This window comes from Girardinichthys multiradiatus, chromosome Y (genome assembly GCF_021462225.1).
Source record: "Girardinichthys multiradiatus isolate DD_20200921_A chromosome Y, DD_fGirMul_XY1, whole genome shotgun sequence".
Lineage (NCBI taxonomy): Eukaryota > Metazoa > Chordata > Actinopteri > Cyprinodontiformes > Goodeidae > Girardinichthys > Girardinichthys multiradiatus.
Window position 1 is genome coordinate 5,415,920 of NC_061818.1, and position 23,080 is coordinate 5,438,999.

The 23,080-nt window shown below is 42.7% G+C and overlaps 1 protein-coding gene across 2 annotated transcripts in view; it reads right to left on the minus strand.

The window, feature by feature from the left end:
• LOC124864545 (proline-rich protein 12-like) overlaps window positions 1-23,080 on the minus strand; it is a 78,453-nt gene that overhangs the window by 48,062 nt on the left and 7,311 nt on the right. For both annotated transcript variants that reach the window (XM_047359362.1, XM_047359364.1), the window contains exons 2-4: window positions 22,098-22,249; window positions 12,672-12,833; window positions 7,993-12,512 (exon numbers count right to left, since the gene is read on the minus strand). In XM_047359362.1, coding sequence (XP_047215318.1) covers window positions 7,993-12,512; window positions 12,672-12,833; window positions 22,098-22,249 — 4,834 coding nt within the window. The remainder of the gene's footprint in view (window positions 1-7,992; window positions 12,513-12,671; window positions 12,834-22,097; window positions 22,250-23,080) is intronic.

Genomic DNA, 23,080 nt, shown 5'->3' on the forward strand with positions numbered 1-23,080 from the left:
CTCCACCTCTATTATCGATGCTGCTGCCCATACCTGTGGCCGTAAGGTCTGTGATGCCTGTCATGGTGGCAATCCCCAAACCTGGTGGTGGACGCTGGCAAGAGACAGTAATGGATGCTGTCAAGCATAAGGAGTCCTATGGGCTGTGGTTGGCTTGTGCGACTCCTGGGGCGGCTAATGGGTACTGTGAGGCCAAGCGTGCCATGGCCCAGGCTGTGGCAGAGGCAAAAACATGGATCTGAGTGGAGTTCAGTGAGGTCATGGAGAAGGACTACCAGTCGGCTTCAAAGCGATTATGGCAAACCGTCTGGCGCCTCAGGAGAGGGAAGCAGTGCTTCACCAACACTGTTTACAGTGGGGGTGGGAAGCTGCTGACCTGGACTGGGGACATTATTGGGAAACATGAAGAAGGACTACCAGTCGTACTCAAAGCGTTTCTGCAAACCGACTGGCGCCTCAAGAGAGGGAAGCAGTGCTTTCCCAACACGTTTACAGTGGGGGTGGAGAGCTGCTGATAAGATCCGCCCTGAGTACCTCAAGTCTCTGGATGTTGTGGGGCTGTCGTGGCCAACACACCTCTTCAACATTGAGTGGGGGTCGGGGACATTGCCTCTGAACTGGCAGACCGGGGTGGTGTACCCCCTTCATAAGAAGGGGGACCGGAAGGTGTGTTCCAACTACAGGGGGATCACACTCCTCAGCCTCCCTTGTAAGGCCTATGCCAGGGTACTTGAGAGGAAAGTCCGGTCGATAGTTAAACCTCAGCTTCAGGAGGAGCAGTGTAGTTTTCGTTCCAGCTGTGGAACACTGGACCAGCTCTACACCATCTACAGGGTGCTCAAGGGTTCATGGGAGTTTGCCCAACCGGTCCACATGCGTTTTGTGGACCTGGAGAAGGCATTCGACCGTGTCCCTCGTGGTGCCCTGTGGGGGTGCTCCAGGAGTACGGAGTCGGGGGCCCTTTATTAGGGGACATCCGGTCTCAGTACAAGTGGAGCTGAGTTTTGGTCCGTATTGCTGGCAATAAGTTGGACCTGTTCCCGGTGCATGTTGGACTCCGGCAGGGCTGCCCTTTGTCCATAAAAGTTATGAACAGGATTTCTAGGTGCAGCCAAGGGCCAGAGGGGGTCTGGTTTTGGGACCATTTTTATCTTGGAATGTTGCATAAGACGTTTCTTTTATTTTCTTTTCTAGTTCCACTTCAGCTGCTTTTTTTTTCCTTCATGATGAATACTGCTCTACATTTACTCTCACTCACTTAAAACTGTGCACATATATTTATATTATATTGTAGATATGTTTATACTGTTTCATTTGTATTGTATTGCACCGACTACGTCAAAACAAATTCCTCGTATGTTCAAAAACGTACTTGGCAATTAAGCTTTTCTGATTCAGAATATTACCAAAACCTTTGACACAATCTAATGCAACACAAACATGAAAAGTAAATCTATTTTTTAAGGACATAGATTGTTGCTTGTTCCAAAATGACCAAAGAAAAATTGAAGCTTTTCTAAGTTATTGAATCAAAATAATTATTTTTCAATAGCCTCTGAGCTGAAGAGAAAATAGACTGTCCGGTGCTTAAGTTGAAGTCACTGTACTGAAAAACTATTGTCAAAAGGAAAACTTTTAAAAAATCAAATAAAGGTTGAATGTAAACAGCTGAAATATATTTATAAGCAATAACAATGCTTTTAAACTCAACCACTTGTCTCCCAAGTTTAAACATGCTTACAGGGATGATGCAACACAGTGGCAAATCTCTCCCTTGCCTGCTTTAGAGAAACTTGGTGCACAAGTAAGATTTCAGTTTCTGAGAAACAATAATACAGGTCCTTCTCAAAAAATTTGCATATTGTGATAAAGTTCATTATTTTCCATAATGTCATGATGAAAACTTAACATTCATATATTTTAGATTCATTGCACACTAACTGAAATATTTCAGGTCTTTCATTGTCTTAATACGGATGATTTTGGCATACAGCTCATGAAAACCCAAAATTCCTATCTCACAAAATTAGCATATCATTAAAAGGGTCTCTAAACGAGCTATGAACCTAATCATCTGAATCAACGAGTTAACTCTAAACACCTGCAAAAGATTCCTGAGGCCTTTAAAACTCCCAGCCTGGTTCATCACTCAAAACCCCAATCATGGGTAAGACTGCCGACCTGACTGCTGTCCAGAAGGCCACTATTGACACCCTCAAGCAAGAGGGTAAGACACAGAAATACATTTCTGAACAAATAGGCTGTTCCCAGAGTGCTGTATCAAGGCACCTCAGTGGGAAGTCTGTGGGAAGGAAAAAGTGTGGCAGAAAACGCTGCACAACGAGAAGAGTTGACCGGACCCTGAGGAAGATTGTGGAGAAGGGCCGATTCCAGACCTTGGGGGACCTGCGGAACCAGTGGACTGTGTCTGGAGTAGAAACATCCAGAGCCACCGTGCACAGGCGTGTGCAGGAAATGGGCTACAGGTGCCACATTCCCCAGTCCTGGGCTACAGAGAAGCAGCACTGGACTGTTGCTCAGTGGTCCAAAGTACTTTTTTCGGATGAAAGCAAATTCTGCATGTCATTCAGAAATCAAGGTGCCAGAGTCTGGAGGAAGACTGGGGAGAAGGAAATGCCAAAATGCCAGAAGTCCAGTGTCAAGTACCCACAGTCAGTGATGGTCTGGGGTGCTGTGTCAGCTGCTAGTGTTGGTCCACTGTATTTTATCAAGGGCAGGGTCAATGCAGCTAGCTATCAGGAGATTTTGGAGCACTTCTTGCTTCCATCTGCTGAAAAGCTTTATGGAGATGAAGATTTCATTTTTCAGCACGACCTGGCACCTGCTCACAGTGCCAAAACCACTGGTAAATGGTTTACTGACCATGGTATCACTGTGCTCAATTGGCCTGCCAACTCTCCTGACCTGAACCCCATAGAGAATCTGTGGGATATTGTGAAGAGAACGTTGAGAGACTCAAGACCCAACACTCTGGATGAGCTAAAGGCCGCTATCGAAGCATCCTGGGCCTCCATAAGACCTCAGCAGTGCCACAGGCTGATTGCCTCCATGCCACGCCACATTGAAGCAGTAATTTCTGCAAAGGATTCCCGACCAAGTATTGAGTGCATAACTGTACATGATTATTTGAAGGTTGACGTTTTTTGTATTAAAAACACTTTTATTTTATTGGTTGGATGAAATATGCTAATTTTGTGAGATAGGAATTTTGGGTTTTCATGAGCTGTATGCCAAAATCATCCATATTAAGACAATAAAAGACTTGAAATATTTCAGTTAGTGTGCAATGAATCTAAAATATATGAATGTTAAATTTTCATCATTACATTATAGAAAATAATGAACTTTATCACAATATGCTAATTTTTTTAGAAGGACCTGTATTTTGCAGTTTTTATATACAGCACATTGTGTTTGCATTATGTTCATAAATATATGTAAATATTGAATTCTAATAATTCCAATTTCCTTGCAAACTGAGCTTTACATTTTAATTAGCAAGGTTTCAGTCTTTTCAGTGCCATAATATGTCATTTATCAACTAGGAATTCTTGCAGATAGCTCAAGTATTTCAGTTTCAATGTAAAAGGTACACTTGGCATAAGGCATTAATAATTTTCTCTCAATCTCCATAAAATTCTAAAGCTAGAGTAAAGAAATCCAATTTAGAAGGCTTTTCTAATTTTTTTATTATTCCTGTGACAAGTGATGCTTGGGTTAAAAAATTAGACCATTTAGTATCAAAGAAATATCCACAGCTATTGGGTCTATGCATTCTACAATTGAGTTCAGTAAAACAACTAATCCTAATTTTAACTCTTTATAACGCTTTGTAATTATACATTTGTAAAATGTTCCTAGACTCAATCAAGATGTTATCTGCCTTCCATTTAAAAAGAGGCACAGAGCCACAAAACTGTGCATAATATAATAACCAGTCTCTTAAATGTTGGTTTTAAAATATTAGCTAATTATCAATGCACTTGGAAACTATACTCCCATCCATCATTTCCTCAGACCAAACAGACTTTGTTGCTGACATAGGAATGCATTTTCAATCTATAAATAATTCTATTATGTACAATCCTCCTACAACCAGCATTTCAGAAACCATAGTTTCCTACTAGGTAGAGTGGAGATATATCTTTTATTCAATGAAGAAGCTTGGCTTCAGCCCACCTTTTTTAACTGGTTTCAGCTCTTATATTCTTTTCAAGCTACTGTTTGCAGTTCAGATGCACATTCAGCTTACTTCCCTCACAATGGTTGCAATGGCACTTTGGTCTAATGCGCATATCCAAGGTAGTGTTTGGGGTAGACTAGGGCTGGGACTTTAACGTGTAAGAGAATCTATGCGTTTAATGGCAATGTGAAATGTTAAACACATCGGCCATCTCAACTAGCAATTAAATGAGTACATAAACATGTCCAACTGCAAGTAAATGCAGCATGCAATGATGTGCAAGCTAAGTGCACATTTCATTAACAAAGATTGTTGCACAAACAAGACATTTTACTCCATTTTAAAGCACTCACAGCACACATATGTAGAAATATATAAACTTTGGAGAAATTCAATTAAGGATAAGGGGAACAGCCATTTTTATCATTTAAAGGAAAGAATAAAGTAAGGGAGGTTGTGGTCTTCATCAGACAGACAGCCTGGTGAAAGAAACTGTGGTGGCTGGTTCTTGCAAATAGCGCTCTATAGCTCTGACCGTTGATTGGAGGAGTGTAAACCACACAGTGAGGGACAAACACAGGACAGACTGAATAAAGGCAGTGTAGAAGATGACCAGCAGCTCCTGTGGAAGGTTGTACTTCCTAAGTTGTCACTGGAAGTACAGTCTATGCTGGGCCTTCTTCCGAAGGGTTGTCCATGTGTGAAGACCAGCTCAGGTCCCCAGAAAGGGTTGTTCCTAGGAATCCACAGTAGACACAGTGTTGATGAGGAGCTGGGTGGGCTTCTGGTAGAGGATGTCCGGGTTGAGGGTGTTGAAGACCAAGCTGAAGTAGACAAACAGGATCCTGGTGTACAACCCTGGATGGTCGAAGTGGTGCTGGACTGTGTTTCTCCAAACTGACTGCATCATCTGCTGACTTGTTTGCCTGGTAAGCAAACTGCTGGGGGTCCAGCAGGGGTGCTGTGATGTCCTTCATATGCTTCAACACCAGTCGCTCAAGGGATTTCATGACCACGGATGTCAGGGCGACAGGCCTGTAGTAATTTAACCGCATGATGGTGCAAATATAGAAGGACTTTATTTTTGTCCAAAAATAGATGCAGTATTTAGAAGAGTATGAAGTGTAAAACTCCTTGTTTACTAGCCAGCCCTAAGACATTTTGAATTAAACTCCATCTGAATCTGTACGATTAGAACAACTGAAGCATGTAAGCAAAGCTAAAATTATGAAGTGTAGTTGCACATTTTACTGATTACAGAGTGAAGACATGCAATATCACCCCACCTGGCTAGAGAGGCCGCCTCTTCCTCTCCAATATTTACCATCTCTTGTTCATTTTCTCTTAACCTAAACTGGTCTTTGATTACAAAAGACATATGTGTAAAATCCACTCCTAAAATTTGGAACCAATTCAGACACCACTTTGGATTTAAAGCAATTTCATTCTCCTGTGGCCTCCAGTCCAGCCTTTTTACCATCTACACCTGAGAATGTTTTTTTCTTTGTGGTCAAGACAGGTAGTTAAAAAGCTTGCAGATCTCTACTGAGTTTGGTCTACCTGGACATCATTTCTATGTTCCTACTATTGATCCTGTTTTCTGTGCCCTTCCAAGTCCAACTCAGTTTATATTTCTGGTAGTCCTCTTCCAAATTGAAATGCTCTTTCAATAATCTAAGTAAATTTATGCTTGAAAAACATTTCATTAGATAATATCATGGTTTCAGAGGTGGCATCTGCAGATTATGATCTGAGGCATCTCTTTGGTTTGTGCCTGTTACATTTTTATCCAACTTAAAATGTATTCATAGAGTTCACTGGACCGAAACACGTCTATCCAAAACACACAGAGATGAGGGTTCTCCATTACTTTTTTTTTTTCGGACCGGTACCTGCTTTTTTGGGGGCCTAATCAGTGGCGGGACCACCTGGGGCTGATTACACTACATGTGAGGTACATGTGAGGTAAACAGACTACTGTTCGCTGATTGGCCATGGTGCCAGGAGTAATGAGAAGGTTTTTAGGTAGGAAGAGCAGGGAAAAGTTAATAAAACAAAAGAGTGACTACAATAATATTAGGAACTACAATGACTGTCAAACCAAAATATAATTTACTTTTTACAAATCATCAACCATGTCTGAAGGTTGAAAGAAAACAAAAAGAACACCATCACAACTAATGCAACAGACCTATTTGTTGCATTATTTGGAGTTCTTTCATGATACTTGCAACTAAAAGGGACGTTACAGCTTTCACTGCTTTATTTGCGGTTAATTGTGATCAGTTGGAAATCCCCCCCTTCTCTCTCAAACTTGCAGTGGATTCCCTGTGTTTCTATTTAACTTATTTTTACACAGAAACCTTCCAATGTAGAGGTCTGATTAATCTAATGGCTGAAACAAAGTTTAGTTGTGAGATTTCTATTGTTTTCTCTCCACAATAATTTTAATTATTTCATTATTATTATTACTTTTATTATAATTTATTTAACTTTTTTCAGTTATTCGTTATTTTGCCCTCTGTTGGCTTTGGGATCTATTTGTTTTACATTTTCCAGAGTTCTCACTTTGTTGACTTATATGTGAAAATAAATAAAAAAGATTTTCACAATTTAATTAATAAAAATACTTTTTAAATGAAAATAAAAGGAAACACTTATTCTGGACCAGCAAAATATATTGAATCAAAAATCATCATTGAAGTTTCAATGTTTTCTATCAAGGTAGTAAGACTGCTTGGCTTGAAGATTTTGTACTCTGATATGTTTTAAGTGCCATGATTTACTGCTCCTCATGCCAGTAAAAATACTTTCTATGCCATTTCTTTCCATACTTAATATGGAAGACTGGGATGGGGATGCTAAACCTCACATCAAGTGGTGTGGCAATGGTAATGATAGAAAATGTTGGCTTAATTGCAACTAATATTGTTCAACAACAATAATGCATGTTTTCTCAACACTGTGTATCTCTAACTTGTTTTTAAGAGTGACAAAAAGAGACTGAAACTCAAAAGGGACAATTTTTTACCTGTAGTAGCAGATGTCAGTTCGTTGTGAGTTTTTCTGAAGGTTAAAAACTGTGGAAGGCTAAAAGCTAGTTAGACTAAAAATGTTCACATCTCTGAGATACAAATATATGTATAAAACTCCTACAAGAGACAATTGTAAAAATTATTGGCTGTTTTCTCAGTCAAAAAACATCCATGTTACTAAAAACGTTACATGGGCTGGGGCTCCCAGCTGGATCAATCCACCTGATCAGCTGCAAGTCATCATCCTGCTTTAAGTCCACAAGGAGTAAACATTTGGGTTTTGCATCAGGTTAGCATTTACACACAAAGGTATTGAACATGGCATATTCCTGTGCTTTTCCGGGTCTTGCAGAAGCTTAGACATTATCCAGCCTACTAACAATCAGATGACTAATAATAGCTGGCAGCCTCAAGTATCATTATTTTGCATAGTAACACAGATGTTATTTGGCTGAGAAAACCTATCGATGACCTTATGAAATTAAAGACAATAAATATCGATTAATGTGGTTGTATCCCATGGATATAAACATTGTCAAATCAAGTATTTTTAAATTGCTACAATCAGCTAAAATAAGGATCCCCATCTGACTAATTGTTGGCATTCCATAACCTTTCCTACAAAATCATTGTACTGTCATGTCCATTTACTACAGGTAAAACAACTATACAAATAAATTCCCTGAACCATAAATTAAAAACATCCAAACCATCAATTTTAAAGTAAACATTTCATATTTTGTTGCATTTTACCTTGATTGGTCTAGTCGAGTCTTGCTGGGGTTGCTGGGGTGCTTGCTGCTGCTCTTGTTGATAAAGCTGCTGATGGTGCACTTGGTGGTGAGAAAAGGAAACTTGCTGCTGAAGATGGAGGTGATGCTGCATATGTTCATGTGGAACTTGATGAAGGTCAGTCTGTAGGTTGTAATGTTGTTGTGGGTGTTGCTGGACATGCTGCTGTTGGCTGTACTGTTGCTGGTGTTGCTGTTGATGATTATATGGAAAGCTTCGGGCTTTGTTTATGTCTCTGTGAGTTTCCACCAGTCCTTCCTCTCTTCTGCCACGCCCCCTACCCCGCCCACGCCCTCTTCTCGTTTCTCCAGAGGCTGAGCCCATCAATCCTCTGCAGTATGCAGGCTCTGGAAGAGGGCGTATTCGTGGTCTACCTCGCGGGCGAGGAGGGCCTTCTCGTTTTGGTTTAGTTGGTTTTCTTCCTCTTTTCTTAGGGCCATCGTGAGGTAGGATTTGTGAATGGTGCCCAAGAGGATAGTAGCTAGAAGGATGGCAGAAGTCAACATCGCTCAACATTGGACTGAGTCCGGTGGCACTGGTAGCCCTCCTACAACTTGATACCAAGTCTGGCAACAGGTCTGGAAGTCGTCGGCTGTTGAGACGAATATCCGCTGGAGCATCAGCTTTATCTTCATCATCTTCAAACTCATACTCTTGCGGATAGTTTTTCTTTGTTTGGGGTTGTGGCTCACGTCGCTGTTTGAGCAAGTGAAATGAGCTGGTCTTCAGTAGTTTTTTGGGTCTAGAAGAGCAAAACATAGGTGAGGACAGACCAGTAGTGCTGGAACTCCCACCCACACCTCCCATCATTTTGTTAATTGTTCCATCTCCTTGGGCTGCTGAACCCAGTGCCATAGAGGGAGTCTGAGACTGGATGAGGCCAAGCTGGTCAGTATTCATAGTAGAAGGTAGCTCGTGGGTCTTCAGAGAGTTAAGGGCAAAGTGCAGATTGTTATTACCTGTTCTTGGAAGGGTATGGCAGTACTGTCCATAGCCTTGATCAGTGTGATGATTACCCACATCATATCCCTCTCCAGCACCTCCCACTTTTAGGGTGTCTATACCCTCCTGTGACTGCTCATTACTCTGACTAAGGTTCTCTTGTACAGCCTGCCCTTCCCCAGAATCCCCAGCACAGCTTGACTTATATTCAGTTGAACAAAACATGTCCTCCATCTCAGGAAAGAATGAACGATCCTCATCCTGTAAAAGAGAGTCTGGAAAGCAGATGGATGCTAGTGGTGGAAACCGTTGCTGTTGCTGAACTTGATTCAGTCCAACTTTATTTGCTGGACTAATTGTGTCAAACTGTTGCTGTTTGAGCTGGTCTAACTGGGAGTGTGAGAGTCTTGTTTCATGCTCTCTTGGTTGAGTTCGCCGCAGATGGTGAGGAGGAGCCATGTTTGCTGACATCCCATGTGGTCGATGACCTAACTGTTCATGTGATAGCTGCTGATGAGTATGTGTTTGTTGCCCTTGGAGGACATGGGAGTGGGTGTGGGCAGGTGGAGGGTTGACATGGTGAAAGTGTGAAGGTGTGGACACACATAAATCTGGTTCAGCAAGAAGATTATGGAGATCTGGGTGCTTTTGTTGAGAATGATGCTGAGGCGTAAGTCTGTGCTGGTGTCTATACCTGTCTCCACCATCTCCCTCCCCAACTAGAACACTCACATCAAGTCCAGTTCTGTCAAGTGGTTCAACACTGTCAATATTATTGGTCTGGGAAAGAGACTGGTCTAGCATATCAAGGGTAGGCATTGAGTTCTGACTTGTTTGAAGCTCATTTCTTGATTGAGTGGCAAGACGGTAGTGAGTATCTATACCTTGGTTTTGCAGTGACACTGGCAACTGGGGAGAAAGGTTTTGTGAATTGGATTCCATCCCAGAAGCCCTCACTCCTCCAGCTGCACAAATCATATCCTGCTGACTCAACGGGTGATGAGGTTGCTGCTGCTGTTGTTGTTGTGCGAGTCCTTTGTGAAGGTCCATCTTCGTGCAGGGGGTATGTGAAAGTACAGGCTGCATCATATCTGTTGACTGAGAAGGGTCTGGTGATGAATCTGTCAAAGAAAGGGGGGGCTGGCTTTGTTGAGCCTGCAGCAATTCTAGTGTATTACATAAGTAGGCATTTTTATTTGTATTTAAATGCTTCTTTAGGTCCCTGTGAGGATTGTTCTGAGATTGGGAATTGGTCTGGCTATGCTGAGAATGTTGCTGTGTAAGTTGATTGTGCCGGGAGTGCTGGGTGCTTTGCTGGGGGTCCTGAGTGTGCTGCTGAGAATATGGGGACACATGTGAGATGTGATAGGAATGTTGGCGGTGTGGGTGTTGCGTATAAGGATCCATTCTTCCATACTGTACTACAGACCCCAAAGAATCATGTTGCTGTTGATCGGTCTGGTTAGTAAGGGAGTGAGATAGAGATTTCGAAACTCCTTGTACTTCTCCAGCTGAGGACTTTGATAAAGTCAAATCTGATGTAGTCTGTTTTTTTTTCTGAGTCGATTCCAATTGTGTATTTAGGCCACTTGCTGTTTCACTAGTTGTTGATTCAGGACCAGGGTGGCTAGTAGTGTTATTGGTACGGATGACACTCTGAGGGTGGTATTGTTCATTTGAGAGCTTGTTATTATCAAATGTCCTCTGCTTGCTCTCACCATCCCTAGCCAGTGATATACATTGGGGTAGAGTTTGAGAATGTGAATGATGCTGAGAAGAATGAGTTGTTGATCTTTGTGTGTGTAGTAAGTGTTGAATTAGAAAATCATCATCTCCTTCTGCTTCAACTTGGGATCGATCAGCTGGCAATAATTTTGTGTCAGTTTTTGGTTTGGTTGGTGTCAAGTTATAGGAGTCGCTTTGCGTTTGTCGTGTATCAGGGAAAGTTTGTGGCGAGGACATGAAAGCAGAAGACAAGATGGAAGACAAGTATTTTGTTCCCCCTGAGCTCCCAGGTGAGGGTGCAGTACAAGCAGCAGCAGGGGAGGGTAATGTAGAGTGACTGAGAGTAGAAATGATAACAGGTGATGTACTTGACTCAGGCAGGTGGTATGAGCTGTTACTTTCATTACCTGCAACAGAAGTAGCACTCCCTGAAACTACAGATAAAATTCCACCCCTTTGTGTAGTTCCTCCTGATAGGGGTCCCATCCTTGTTGATTCATTCCCGTAATCCAAGGAAGGGCTGCTTGCCCTTCTGAGAGAAGCAGAGCTGTAAGTGGCGTCCCCATAGACTATTTCAGCAGAGAAAGAGCGTCCTCCTTGGCCTATACTGTTGAAATCCTTTCCCCCAGTAACCCCTCCCCGAGAACTTAAATCCCGGGAATGTGGTGAGTTGAATCCTCCACACGTCGGGGCCATGTGTGCAGATGGAACTTGGGTAGGGGAGTAGGACTGGGCATGGGACTGGGGAGGGGTCCGGTTTGGTATGACAGTGCTAGATTTCACCAGAGACTGAGAGCCATAGCTGGGTAGGCATTGTTTGACAGCAGGTTGTTGAACAAGGGTAGATGACACCACTGGTAGTTTAGGTGGTGCTGGGGCTAGCTGAGGACCAGGCTGCTGATGAGAGGGAGCAGACAAGGAGTTGCTGTTTGTCTTGGAACTAGAGGAGGATGAAGAGGAGGCTGATGGTGGAGTGTGTGGAGTACGGGAAGAAGACGATGAAGAGCCTGAAGAGGAATAGATAGTATTGGAACTGGAACCACTTGGTCCCTTTGTGGCAGACAAAGAGGATACAGAAGAACTAGGCGATGAGGTTGTGTAGGGAGTTTGGATGGTTGATTGATATGTTTGAGGTTCCATCTGCGGTGAAGGTTTAGGATCAGCGGACGGACTTTGTTCATCCAAGGAGCTACAAGGCATTCCAACATGACGGTGCTGGTTGACTAACTGTTGGTACCTAGATGATCCACCACAACTGGTATATTGTTGTAGAGATGTAGGCTGAGCTGGGGTCGAACGTTGGTAATGTTTGATTACACTGTCTTGTCGAGGAACTGCCCTCTCTGGAGCAGGCTGTGGCTGAGGGGTTGCTGCACCCGCCAGGGCTGGAGCGGAAGAGACCATGGATGAATTATATAACTGAGAGGACCGGTTATGAAGTTGGGAGGACAACAGGTTGAACTGGGGAGGGGGCAAGTGGCAATTAGAAGAATTTGAGGGGGTTTGGTTCTGAAGAGTCGGTGGGTCCTGGGATCCCCTGTATGTGACACTTTGAGAAGAAAGCAAGCGATCAAAGCCCAAGCTGGACTGGGAGGGTGTTTTAATGTGCAGAAGAGAATCATGGGGGGATAACAAACCATTGGAGTTTGGGCTATATGTAGGGGTATCCTGCAAGGATAGAGAAGGAGTTAATGATCGTCCAGAAAAGGTGCCAGGATGTTGGTACGTAGAAATGGATGAAGAGGAGGGATAGGACCCGGAACCTGGGATGGCCCCAGACATAAAGAGCTCCGCAGGGCCTGGTGTATGCATGGCTAGAGGACACAATAAAAAGTACTGGTCAGCACACAAAGGCAATTTTTCAATTTTCAAGCCAAAAACATTTTGGTTTTACATCTTTGCTAATTGTATTGGCACAAATCATTGTGGGATTTGAATAACCATTCAAATTTCAGTAGACCACTGACACTCACTTGGCTGCCAAGAGGGTGTTCTAAACTGAGAGAGAAGAGAGGAGGCAGAGGGTGTATGCTGTGGACCCCGAGACTCTAGCGCTGAGATCAGATTCATGACAGCAGGGTCAGGACCAGAGGTGCTGGCATGATGCAGACTGGTGTCAAAAAGCCCAGAAAGGCCTGGAAACAGACAATAATTCAGTTTATTTTAATTCAAATTATTTATATAGGACAAGTTCACAACAAACATCATCTCAAGGCACATTAGAAACCAAAACAAAAAAGCAATTCATCCCAATCATACAGATTTAAAGTTAAGTATATACATTCAAATATGATCCTAGTTATTAAATAATTTAGTCAAGCTCAGTTTATTTTTCAAATTGGTTAACAAGTTTTCTATCTAAGGCAAACCAGCAGATTTCATTGTGTCGCTGACATGCAGTAACCACTCCTCTGGGACGTACATGTAGAGACAGTGGACAGTGAATTGCATTGTGTCGTTGACTTTGCAGCAATGCCTCATACTGTGCATGCATGTAACAGCAGTAGAAAGGAAAACTTCCTTTTAACGGGAAGAAACCTCCAGCAGAACCAGAACCTGGCATAGCGAAAGCGGCCATCTGCCACCACGGCTGGGGGTTTGAGAAGAACAGAGCATACAGGCAAATAAAGAAACACAAAAGTAATTGAATTGAACTGAATTGAAATTGAATTGAAAAGCACTGATCCAGAAGTAAAAAAAAGTAAAGAGTTAAAGGCAGTAGTATCTCCTTTAGTGGCTTCATATAGGAGAGAAAAACAGCTAAAGCAGATAAGATCTGAGCCAGTTTTTAAGACTTTAAGACGAAAGAGAGCACATACAGGTACATCTCAAAAATATTTTGAAAAAATTCAATATTGTCTTTCATTTCAAAAAGTGAGGGATATATTATATATATATAACTAGTTAACCTGTTAGGTTAATTAGTTTCTCTAAATTGCCCTTAGGGGTGTGAATGACTGTGTGCATGGTTGTTAGTGTGTTGCCCTTTGATGGACTGGAAACGTGTCCAGGAGGCAATATGCCCACTAATAGCAAGTGCATTTTTTGTTAACGCTTGCAATTTAGTGCTCCTTATTGGGAATCTTTATAGATTAGGCCCCATGTGTAATGAATCCATATAACATATGAGTTTCACTATCCGAAATGAGTGTCTGAAAACACTGAACTTTTTCACTATTTGATGTTTTTAGAAGTACCTATACAGTTAGTCCCAGCAAAACCTCAGCCAATCGATTTGTCTACAAGAGAGACAAGATTAAACACAGGAAGACAGGGTCTAGTATCATTTGTAGAAAGAGAAAACATACTAATTGGCATCAATTAATGGCAGAGCACCAGGCCAAGTGCAGCTTCCCTGAGAAGAACAGACAGAACATAAAGTTCAAAGTTGAAATAACAGCAAATAATGCTAAATTGAAGAGCAGTAGGAGAATGCAGCAGTGATGATAGCTCAGGATAACCTAAGCCTTATCAAAAAGGAACGTTTTAAGCCTAGTCTTAAAATTAGAAAAGGTGCCTGCAATACAGACTAAAACTGGGAGTTGGTTCCACCGGAGAGGAGCCTGATAACTACAAGATTTGCCTCTCATTCTACTTTTAAAATCTCTACGAACCACCAGGAAGCTTGCTGTCTGAGAGTGCTCTGCTAGGAACATATGGAACAACCAGATCTCTAAAATATGATATAGCTTGATTATTAAGGGCTTTACATGTGAGGAGAATTTTTAATTATATTCTGGATTTAACAGGTAGTCAATGAAGGGAAACTAAAATCTATTTATGATTTAAAGATAAATATAGCTGAGTATCATCACCACAACTGCTAAAATGTATCCCATTCTGTAAGATTATGTTACTAAGTGGAAACATATTTAACATATATAATAAAGAGAATTGGCCCCAGCTCTGAATCCTGTGGTACTCCACAAGTAACCCTGGAGTGTGAAGATTTATCATTTATATGAACCGGAATCAGTTGGACAAATAAGATTTAAACCAGACTAGTGCTAGTGCTTAAAGAATCCCATAGTCATTACTGCTGAGAGCTGAAGGAAACAGAGTTATGACTTTGTAAGTTTGGCAACTACAGGTCCGTCTCAAAATATTAGCATATTGTGATAAAGTTCATTATTTTCCATAATGTCATGATGAAAATTTAACATTCATATATTTTAGATTCATTGCACACTAACTGAAATATTTCAGGTCTTTTATTGTCTTAATATGGATGATTTTGGCATACAGCTCATGAAAACCCAAAATTCCTATCTCACACAATTAGCATATTTCATCCGACCAATAAAAGAAAAGTGTTTTTAATACAAAAAACGTCAACCTTCAAATGATCATGTACAGTTATGCACTCAATACTTGGTCGGGAATCCTTTTGCAGAAATGACTGCTTCAATGCGGCGTGGCATGGAGGCAATCAGCCTGTGGCACTGCTGAGGTCTTATGGAGGCCCAGGATGCTTCGATAGCGGCCTTTAGCTCATCCAGAGTGTTGGGTCTTGAGTCTCTCAACGTTCTCTTCACAATATCCCACAGATTCTCTATGGGGTTCAGGTCAGGAGAGTTGGCGGGCCAATTGAGCACAGTGATACCATGGTCAGTAAACCATTTACCAGTGGTTTTGGCACTGTGAGCAGGTGCCAGGTCGTGCTGAAAAATGAAATCTTCATCTCCATAAAGCTTTTCAGCAGATGGAAGCATGAAGTGCTCCAAAATCTCCTGATAGCTAGCTGCATTGACCCTGCCCTTGATAAAATACAGTGGACCAACACTAGCAGCTGACACAGCACCCCAGACCATCACTGACTGTGGGTACTTGACACTGGACTTCTGGCATTTTGGCATTTTCTTCTCCCCAGTCTTCCTCCACACTCTGGCACCTTGATTTCCGAATGACATGCAGAATTTGCTTTCATCCGAAAAAAGTACTTTGGACCACTGAGCAACAGTCCAGTGCTGCTTCTCTGTAGCCCAGGTCAGGCGCTTCTGCCGCTGTTTCTGGTTCAAAAGTGGCTTGACCTGGGGAATGCGGCACCTGTAGCCCATTTCCTGCACACGCCTGTGCACGGTGGCTCTGGATGTTTCTACTCCAGACTCAGTCCACTGCTTCCGCAGGTCCCCCAAGGTCTGGAATCGGCCCTTCTCCACAATCTTCCTCAGAGTCCGGTCACCTCTTCTCGTTGTGCAGCGATTTCTGCCACACTTTTTCCTTCCCACAGACTTCCCACTGAGGTGCCTTGATACAGCACTCTGGGAACAGCCTATTCGTTCAGAAATTTCTTTCTGTGTCTTACCCTCTTGCTTGAGGGTGTCAATAGTGGCTTTCTGGACAGCAGTCAGGTCGGCAGTCTTACCCATGATTGGGGTTTTGAGTGATGAACCAGGCTGGGAGTTTTAAAGGCCTCAGGAATCTTTTGCAGGTGTTTAGAGTTAACTCGTTGATTCAGATGATTAGGTTCATAGCTCGTTTAGAGACCCTTTTAATGATATGCTAATTTTGTGAGATAGGAATTTTGGGTTTTCATGAGCTGTATGCCAAAATCATCCATATTAAGACAATAAAAGACCTGAAATATTTCAGTTAGTGTGCAATGAATCTAAAATATATGAATGTTAAATTTTCGTCATGACATTATGGAAAATAATGAACTTTATCACAATATGCTAATATTTTGAGAAGGACCTGTATACTTAAAAGAAACCTGTGATTATTTTGGTTCTCTATTAATGATAAGTTTAATAGAAAATTATGAAAGTAGCTTTGTTCTATCACCTTTTACCAGGTGTGATTTATGCTTGTGCAGTTGCGCAAATACTTAGCTTAGCCTGTTCAGTCAATCTTTAGGGACAAACACAGGGATAAAACTTTTTGTTGGGTTCAAGGTCCTATTATTCTCACTCAATGTTCCTGTGAAAGTATTACAAGGCCTGTCTGACTCCCAGACATTTAGTGAGTTTTTTTGTCTGCTATAAGAAGGCCAGGGAGCCAGCCTTCTGTGAATAATGACCGTCTACATTGGGCTACATTGTCCAATGCCATATGCAATGAGCTTGTGAGGTTGAGAGATATCAACTAGAAATAGTCAAGCTCGCCTCCATGCACAGCGTGGGCTCTGAAACCCATTTCCGAGAGAGAGAAAGAGAGAGAGAGGCTGGACTCTCTTCTACTCGATGACAAGCTGGAGTGGGTTTGCTCTTGCCCCCAGCTCAGCCATCTCATGTTGGGGTTTACCCCAGGGGATGAGAGGGTCGCATCCCTGCGCCTTCAGGTTCGGGACAGGTCTCTGACTTTCGTTTCAGCCTACGGGTCGAGCGGTAGAGCGGAGTAGCCGGCCTTCTTGGCATCTCTGTCGGGGGTGCTGTATAGTGCCCCTCCCGGGGACTCCGTTACTCTGCTGAGGGACTTCATCGCCCATGTGGGAAACGACAGTTACACCTGGAGAGGTGTGACTGGGAGGAATGGCCTCCCCGATTTGAATCCGAGTGGTGTTTCATTATTGGACTTCTGTTCTAGTCACGGATTGTCCATAATGAACACCATGTTCAAGTCTATGGGTGTTCATCAGTGCACTAGCCACCACGACAGGCAGGAGGTCTATGATCGACTTTGCTGTCGTGTCTTCAGACCTTCGGCCGCATGGTTTGGACAACACTACGCCAACACTGTTTACAGTGGGGCTGGAGAGCTGCTGACCTCGACTGGGGACATTATCGGGCAGTGGAAGGAGTACTTTGAGGATCTCCTCAATCCTGCCGTCACGCATTCCCTGGTGGAAACAGAGGGTGGGGACTTGGGGTTGGACTCTTTCATCACCCAGGACGAAGTCACCGAGGTGGTTAAAAAGCTCCTCAGTGGCAGGGTTTTGGGGATGGATGAGATCCGCCCTTACCTCAAGTCTCTGGATGTTGTGGGGCTGTCATGGTTGACACGCCTCTTCAATTTTCCATGGTGGTCGGGGACAGTCCCTTTGGACTGGCAGACCAGGGTGGTGGTCGCTCATCATAAGAAGGGTGACCGGAGGGTGTGTTCCAACTACAGGAGGGATCACACTCCTCAGCCTCCCTTGTAAGGCCTACGCCAGGGTATTGGAGAGGAAAGTCCGGCTGATAGTTGAACCTCGGCTTCAGGAGCAGCAGTGTGTGGTTTGCGTCTCGGCCCTGGAACACTGGACCAGCTCTACACCCTCTGTAGGGTACTCGAGGGGTCATGGGAGTTTCCCCAATTGGTCCACATGTGTTTCGTAGACCTGGAGAAGGCATTCCACCGTGTCCCTCGTGGTGCCCTATGGGTGGCGCTCCAGGACTACGGAGTCGGGGCCCTTTATTAGGGGCCATTCAGTCTCTGTACAAGTGGAGCAGGAGTTTGGTCCGTATTGCCGGCACTGTAGGCAGTTTGCCTACAGAGCCAACAGGTCTGTAGATGATGCAGTCAACCTAGCCCTTCACTTCATCGTCCGGCACCTGGACTCCACAGGAACCTATGCCAGGATCCTGTTTGTGGATTTCAGCTCTGCCTTCAACACCATTGTCCCAGCTCTGCTCCAGGAGAAACTCTCCCAGCTGAGTGTGCCCGACTCCACCTGTAGGTGGATAACTGACTTCCTGTCTGACAGGAAGCAGCGCGTGAGGCTGGGGAAGCACGTCTCTGACTCCCTGACCATCAGCACCGGTTCCCCCCAAGGCTGTGTTCTCTCTCCTCTGCTCTTCTCCCTGTACACCAACAGCTGCACCTCCAGTCACCAGTCTGTCAAGCTTCTGAAGTTTGCGGACGACACCACCCTGATCGGACTCATCTCTGATGGTGACGAGTCCGTGTACAGATGGGAGGTGGACCATCTGTTGGACTGGTGCAGCCAGAACAACCTTGAGCTCAACGCTCTAAAGACAGTGGAGATGGTTGTGGACTTCAGGCAGAACCCCGCCCCACCTGCCCCCATCACCCTCTGTGACTCCACAATTGACACTGTGGAATCTTTCCGCTTCCTGGGAACCATCATCTCCCAGGATCTCAAGTGGGAGCCAAACATCAGCTCCCTCATCAAGAAAGCCCAGCAGAGGATGTTCTTCCTGCGGCAGCTGAAAAAATTCAACCTGCCAAAGACTATGATGGTGCACTTCTACACAGCCATCATTGAGTCCATCCTCACCTCCTCCATCACCATCTGGTACGCCGCTGCTACAGCCAAGGATAAGGGCAGGCTGCAGCGTGTCATTCGGTCTGCTGAGAAGGTGATTGGCTGCAGTCTACTGTCGCTCCAGGAACTGTACACCTCCAGGACCCTGAAGCGGGCAGGGAAGATTCTGGCTGATCCCTCCCACCCCGGTCACAGACTCTTTGAAACTCTCCCCTCTGGCAGGAGGCTGCGGTCCATCCGGACCAAAACCTCACGCCACAAGAACAGTTTTTTCCCATCTGCCACCAGCCTTGTTAACAAAGCCCGGAAACCACACTGACACTCCCCCCCCCCCCCTCCTTTTTTTTTTTTTTGCTGACAGGACACTTGTAAACTGTAACTCTATGCGTTACATTAACGCTCAGCTTGGACTCCTGCACAATGATCACCTGCACTGTTGTATTGCTCTTGCATCTTATACTGCTCTATACTTCCTCTCACTCACTTAAAACTGTGCACATATATTTATATTATATTGTAGATATGTTTATACTGTTTAATTTGTATTGTATTGCACTGACTACGCCAAAACAAATTCCTTGTATGTCCAAAAACGTACTTGGCAATAAAGCTTTTCTGATTCTGATTCTGACTAAGTCGGACCTGTTCCCAGTGCATTCTGGACTGCAGCAGGGCTGCCCTTTGTTACCGGTCCTGTTCATAACTTTTATGGACTTGCACATTGCATCCCAAATATTGCAGTGAGCGTAATCTGCACCGCATTTTGAAAAGTGGAGCCATACTTTCTATCAGCCATGCTTGCTTTGTTGACAATACCAGCAGCTACTGACGTCATTACACTCTTGTGCATGCAACACTGTGTTCATGTCCGGCATGGAAAATTGCCCATTCTTCCACTCCCTCAGTGTCACACTGATGTGTTTAGATACCGAAACATGGTATGGTTTAATTTTACGTGTATCGATACTCAGTAGTACCAACAGAATTCGGCCGACACCTATAAAAGTACCAAATTTGATACCCATCCCTAATCCCGACTTCCATTTGTTCTCAATTTGGCTGGAGCTTCGCAGCTAATGGAAAGAACAATCCATCGGCTGAAGGTCTTTAAACTTGCAGGTGTGTATAAGGCCACTACAATCAAAGAATCCTTGGATCCAAAGTAACTACGAACCTTCGAACGCACACCCGCCACTGAAGGCAACAACAAAGTTAAACATTGATCTGCTGTTACAAGTACCTAGTATTTATTCATAGAAGGGGAGTAATAAGACAAGCATGGCTTGACTTTTCTTTGAGGCCCGCAGAAGCTACAGAAGCTCCCAAGGCACATTGTCTCAAAGTGAAAGATGACAAGGGGACCACAGCATCACACGCCTTCCTGCGCGCACGTACAGGTAGCGAGAGCCTTTATTGTACAGTTCTGCCGGGCCGGCCAAACAGCCGACCCTGCCACCATCTTTTGAGTCCATTAAGAATCATTTATCCATAAAAGTTGTGAGCTTCCAATCTAGAAAATATTTCCCTAAGTATTATTTTACAAAATGTGACAGCTAATTAAACACCATTAAGAATCATTTAGCCAGAAAGGTTGTTGGGTCTTATTCAAAATAATATGTCCTTAAATATTATTTTAATATTTCCTTAATAACATTTCCTTAAAACTTGTTTTACTAAATAAATGCAGCTAATTAAACACCATTGAGAATTAGTCATCCAGAAGATTGGTTTTATTCAGCAAATAATTTTTGAAATATTATTTTATAAAAACAATGTTTATCTGATGTTTCATTGTGATTTGTGGTTTGAAGGTATACCAATACCTAAGTTAGTTCCAAGACTAGCTTAACCTTATTTCCAGGTTCCTCAAGAGAATCCTTGATTCTCAAACATAAATAACATTAAATGGTAATGTTGAATCACTCTTTTGGCCATGGTTTTCACCATCTTTGATTCACTTGTTCATATTGTATATAGTTTATTGGTCTTCCTTATTCTTTCATTTCATTTGGTAGTTTTAGTTGGATTGTTCTAGGGTAGTTCAGAGTTTGTTGATTGAAATATGTTTGACTTTGAGTTGACTTATTTATGTTAATAAATTCTATATTTTAATGTTGTGTGAATGTATTCCATGTGCGTGCAGAGTTGTGCTGTTCAGTAATGTCAGAGCTCATTTCACCCTTTTCTCTATTGTCCTAATACCTTATTGGGATGGTATTCACAGGACAACACTTAACAGACCGAATTATTATCAAATTAAATAATAAATAATATAATCATAATAATAGTAATGATTACAACAACCAGCATACAGACATTATTTCAATAGCGCATCAAAGACTCATCCAGGAGGTCACAGAAGAACCCGGAAATCATCAAAGCAACTAGAGGCTTTACTTGGCTCAGTTAAAGTCGGAGTTTAAGATTCAACAATAAGAAAGAGACTGGGCAAAAATGGCATCAATGGAAGAGTTTCAAGGCCTAGTCAAAGTCCAACTGAGATGCTGTGGCATGACCTTAAAAAGGTTCTTCACTCTTGAAAACAATCCAGTGTGGCTGAATCAACGGCATTGCTGCAATCAATTATATTTTAGGACCTGTTTCAAGATCCTCAATGTTCCTTCCTTAAACTTTAGATTGATACTGATTACAGCAGACTGAGAACATCGAACAAGACCTGCATTTTTAGAGATCTTGTGGCCCAGTTGTTTAGCCATCACAATTTGGCTCTTATCAAACTGGCTCTTTAGGCTTGACCATTTTCCTTGCCTCTAAAGGGACTGGTTAAATGCTACAGGCTGCTGGTTTTGGATGTTAGACTTTTTTTATCTTACCAGCTATGTTTACAGTCAGTAACTAAGCTTCATACTTTATTAATGTTGCAAAAACTGACGTCAAGCTGTGGTTCAGTCCAACTCTCTCTGTAAATGAGTTTAATGTTTAATGTTCCAAAAAAGCAGACTTTATTAATAACTTGGAATCCTCTCTGCTTTGTTTTAGTGCTGCTTTTCAAGTTGTGTGGAGAAGCCAAAATTCTGCACAATTCATTCAGAACATGTGAGTGTTGAACCAAAACGGCTGTGATGTAAATTTTCGGTATGAATAAATGTGCTCTTACACCCCTGCCTCATTTTGCCCATCAACTTTGAAGAAAAAAGTTTCACTTGTTTCCTATTATATTGGGATAATAAATCACATTTTTAAAAAGAAATAGAGGAATTTGATACAACAGACACACCAATCAAATCCTTACCTAGTGTTCGTCCAGGAGGACCCCAGGTTCCACTCTGCCTGGAGCTTCCAGGGTTAGTTGCATAGCCTTGGAGGGGGTGAGGGGGGCCAAAGGCTTGCCGGTGAAGAAGTTCTGAATCTGGATGGGACGACCTGGAGCTCCCATACACGAGGCTGAAGAACACATTTAGTAGGTTTGACTATAAGAATCCCTCTTGTGTTAAACAATAGTCTGCTTTAACAAAGAAGCATCACATTAGTAATTTGCAAATAATATCACCATCTAACCAGTACACACAACTAGAGCTACCTAAAACAAAGTTTACACAATCGCAGAAGTCTTCTGCAGTCTGTTAGAAAAGGAAAGAAAATTATTATTTATTCAATGCACACACAACCCAGAACAACCCTGGATTATACAGCCATCTGTGGCTAGAGATCCATCAGACATGAGCCTAAAATTCGTTAAGGTGAAATTTAAGTCCATTGTTAGAATAGCTTTCCATGACACATCTAAGCTATCTGCATCCTTTGGTCAGTGTATAATCTCATGTTACCATTCTAAATCTTTTGTTTCTTCTATTAAATGTTTTTAAATTACAACATAGTTTAAACTGACATATGGTTTTGTCCATAATAGGCTCTTGTAAAGAGTTTTGAGGTACCTATTATGAACTAAGTTGAGTCAGAATGTCTTTGAACACATATCGTGCCATTCTCCACAGTTAAGGTAAAAATCTTTTAATAGGAATACAGAGGCAAATTAATATACTGTCACATTTTGAGTTTGTGAAGGACCAATGCAGCAACAGGACATCGGCAGGTGAATTGTGGATGGATGTGGTTTAATGATAAAAGATGATGAACAGCAACAGGGACGACATCAGATGACCTCAAGATGAAGGGACAGAAAACAGGAACTTTCACTGTCTCACATTAAATTAGATTAAATGTTTGCTGTTTAAAATTGTATTCAAAATGAGAAGTTTAGTAGACTGAGATTAC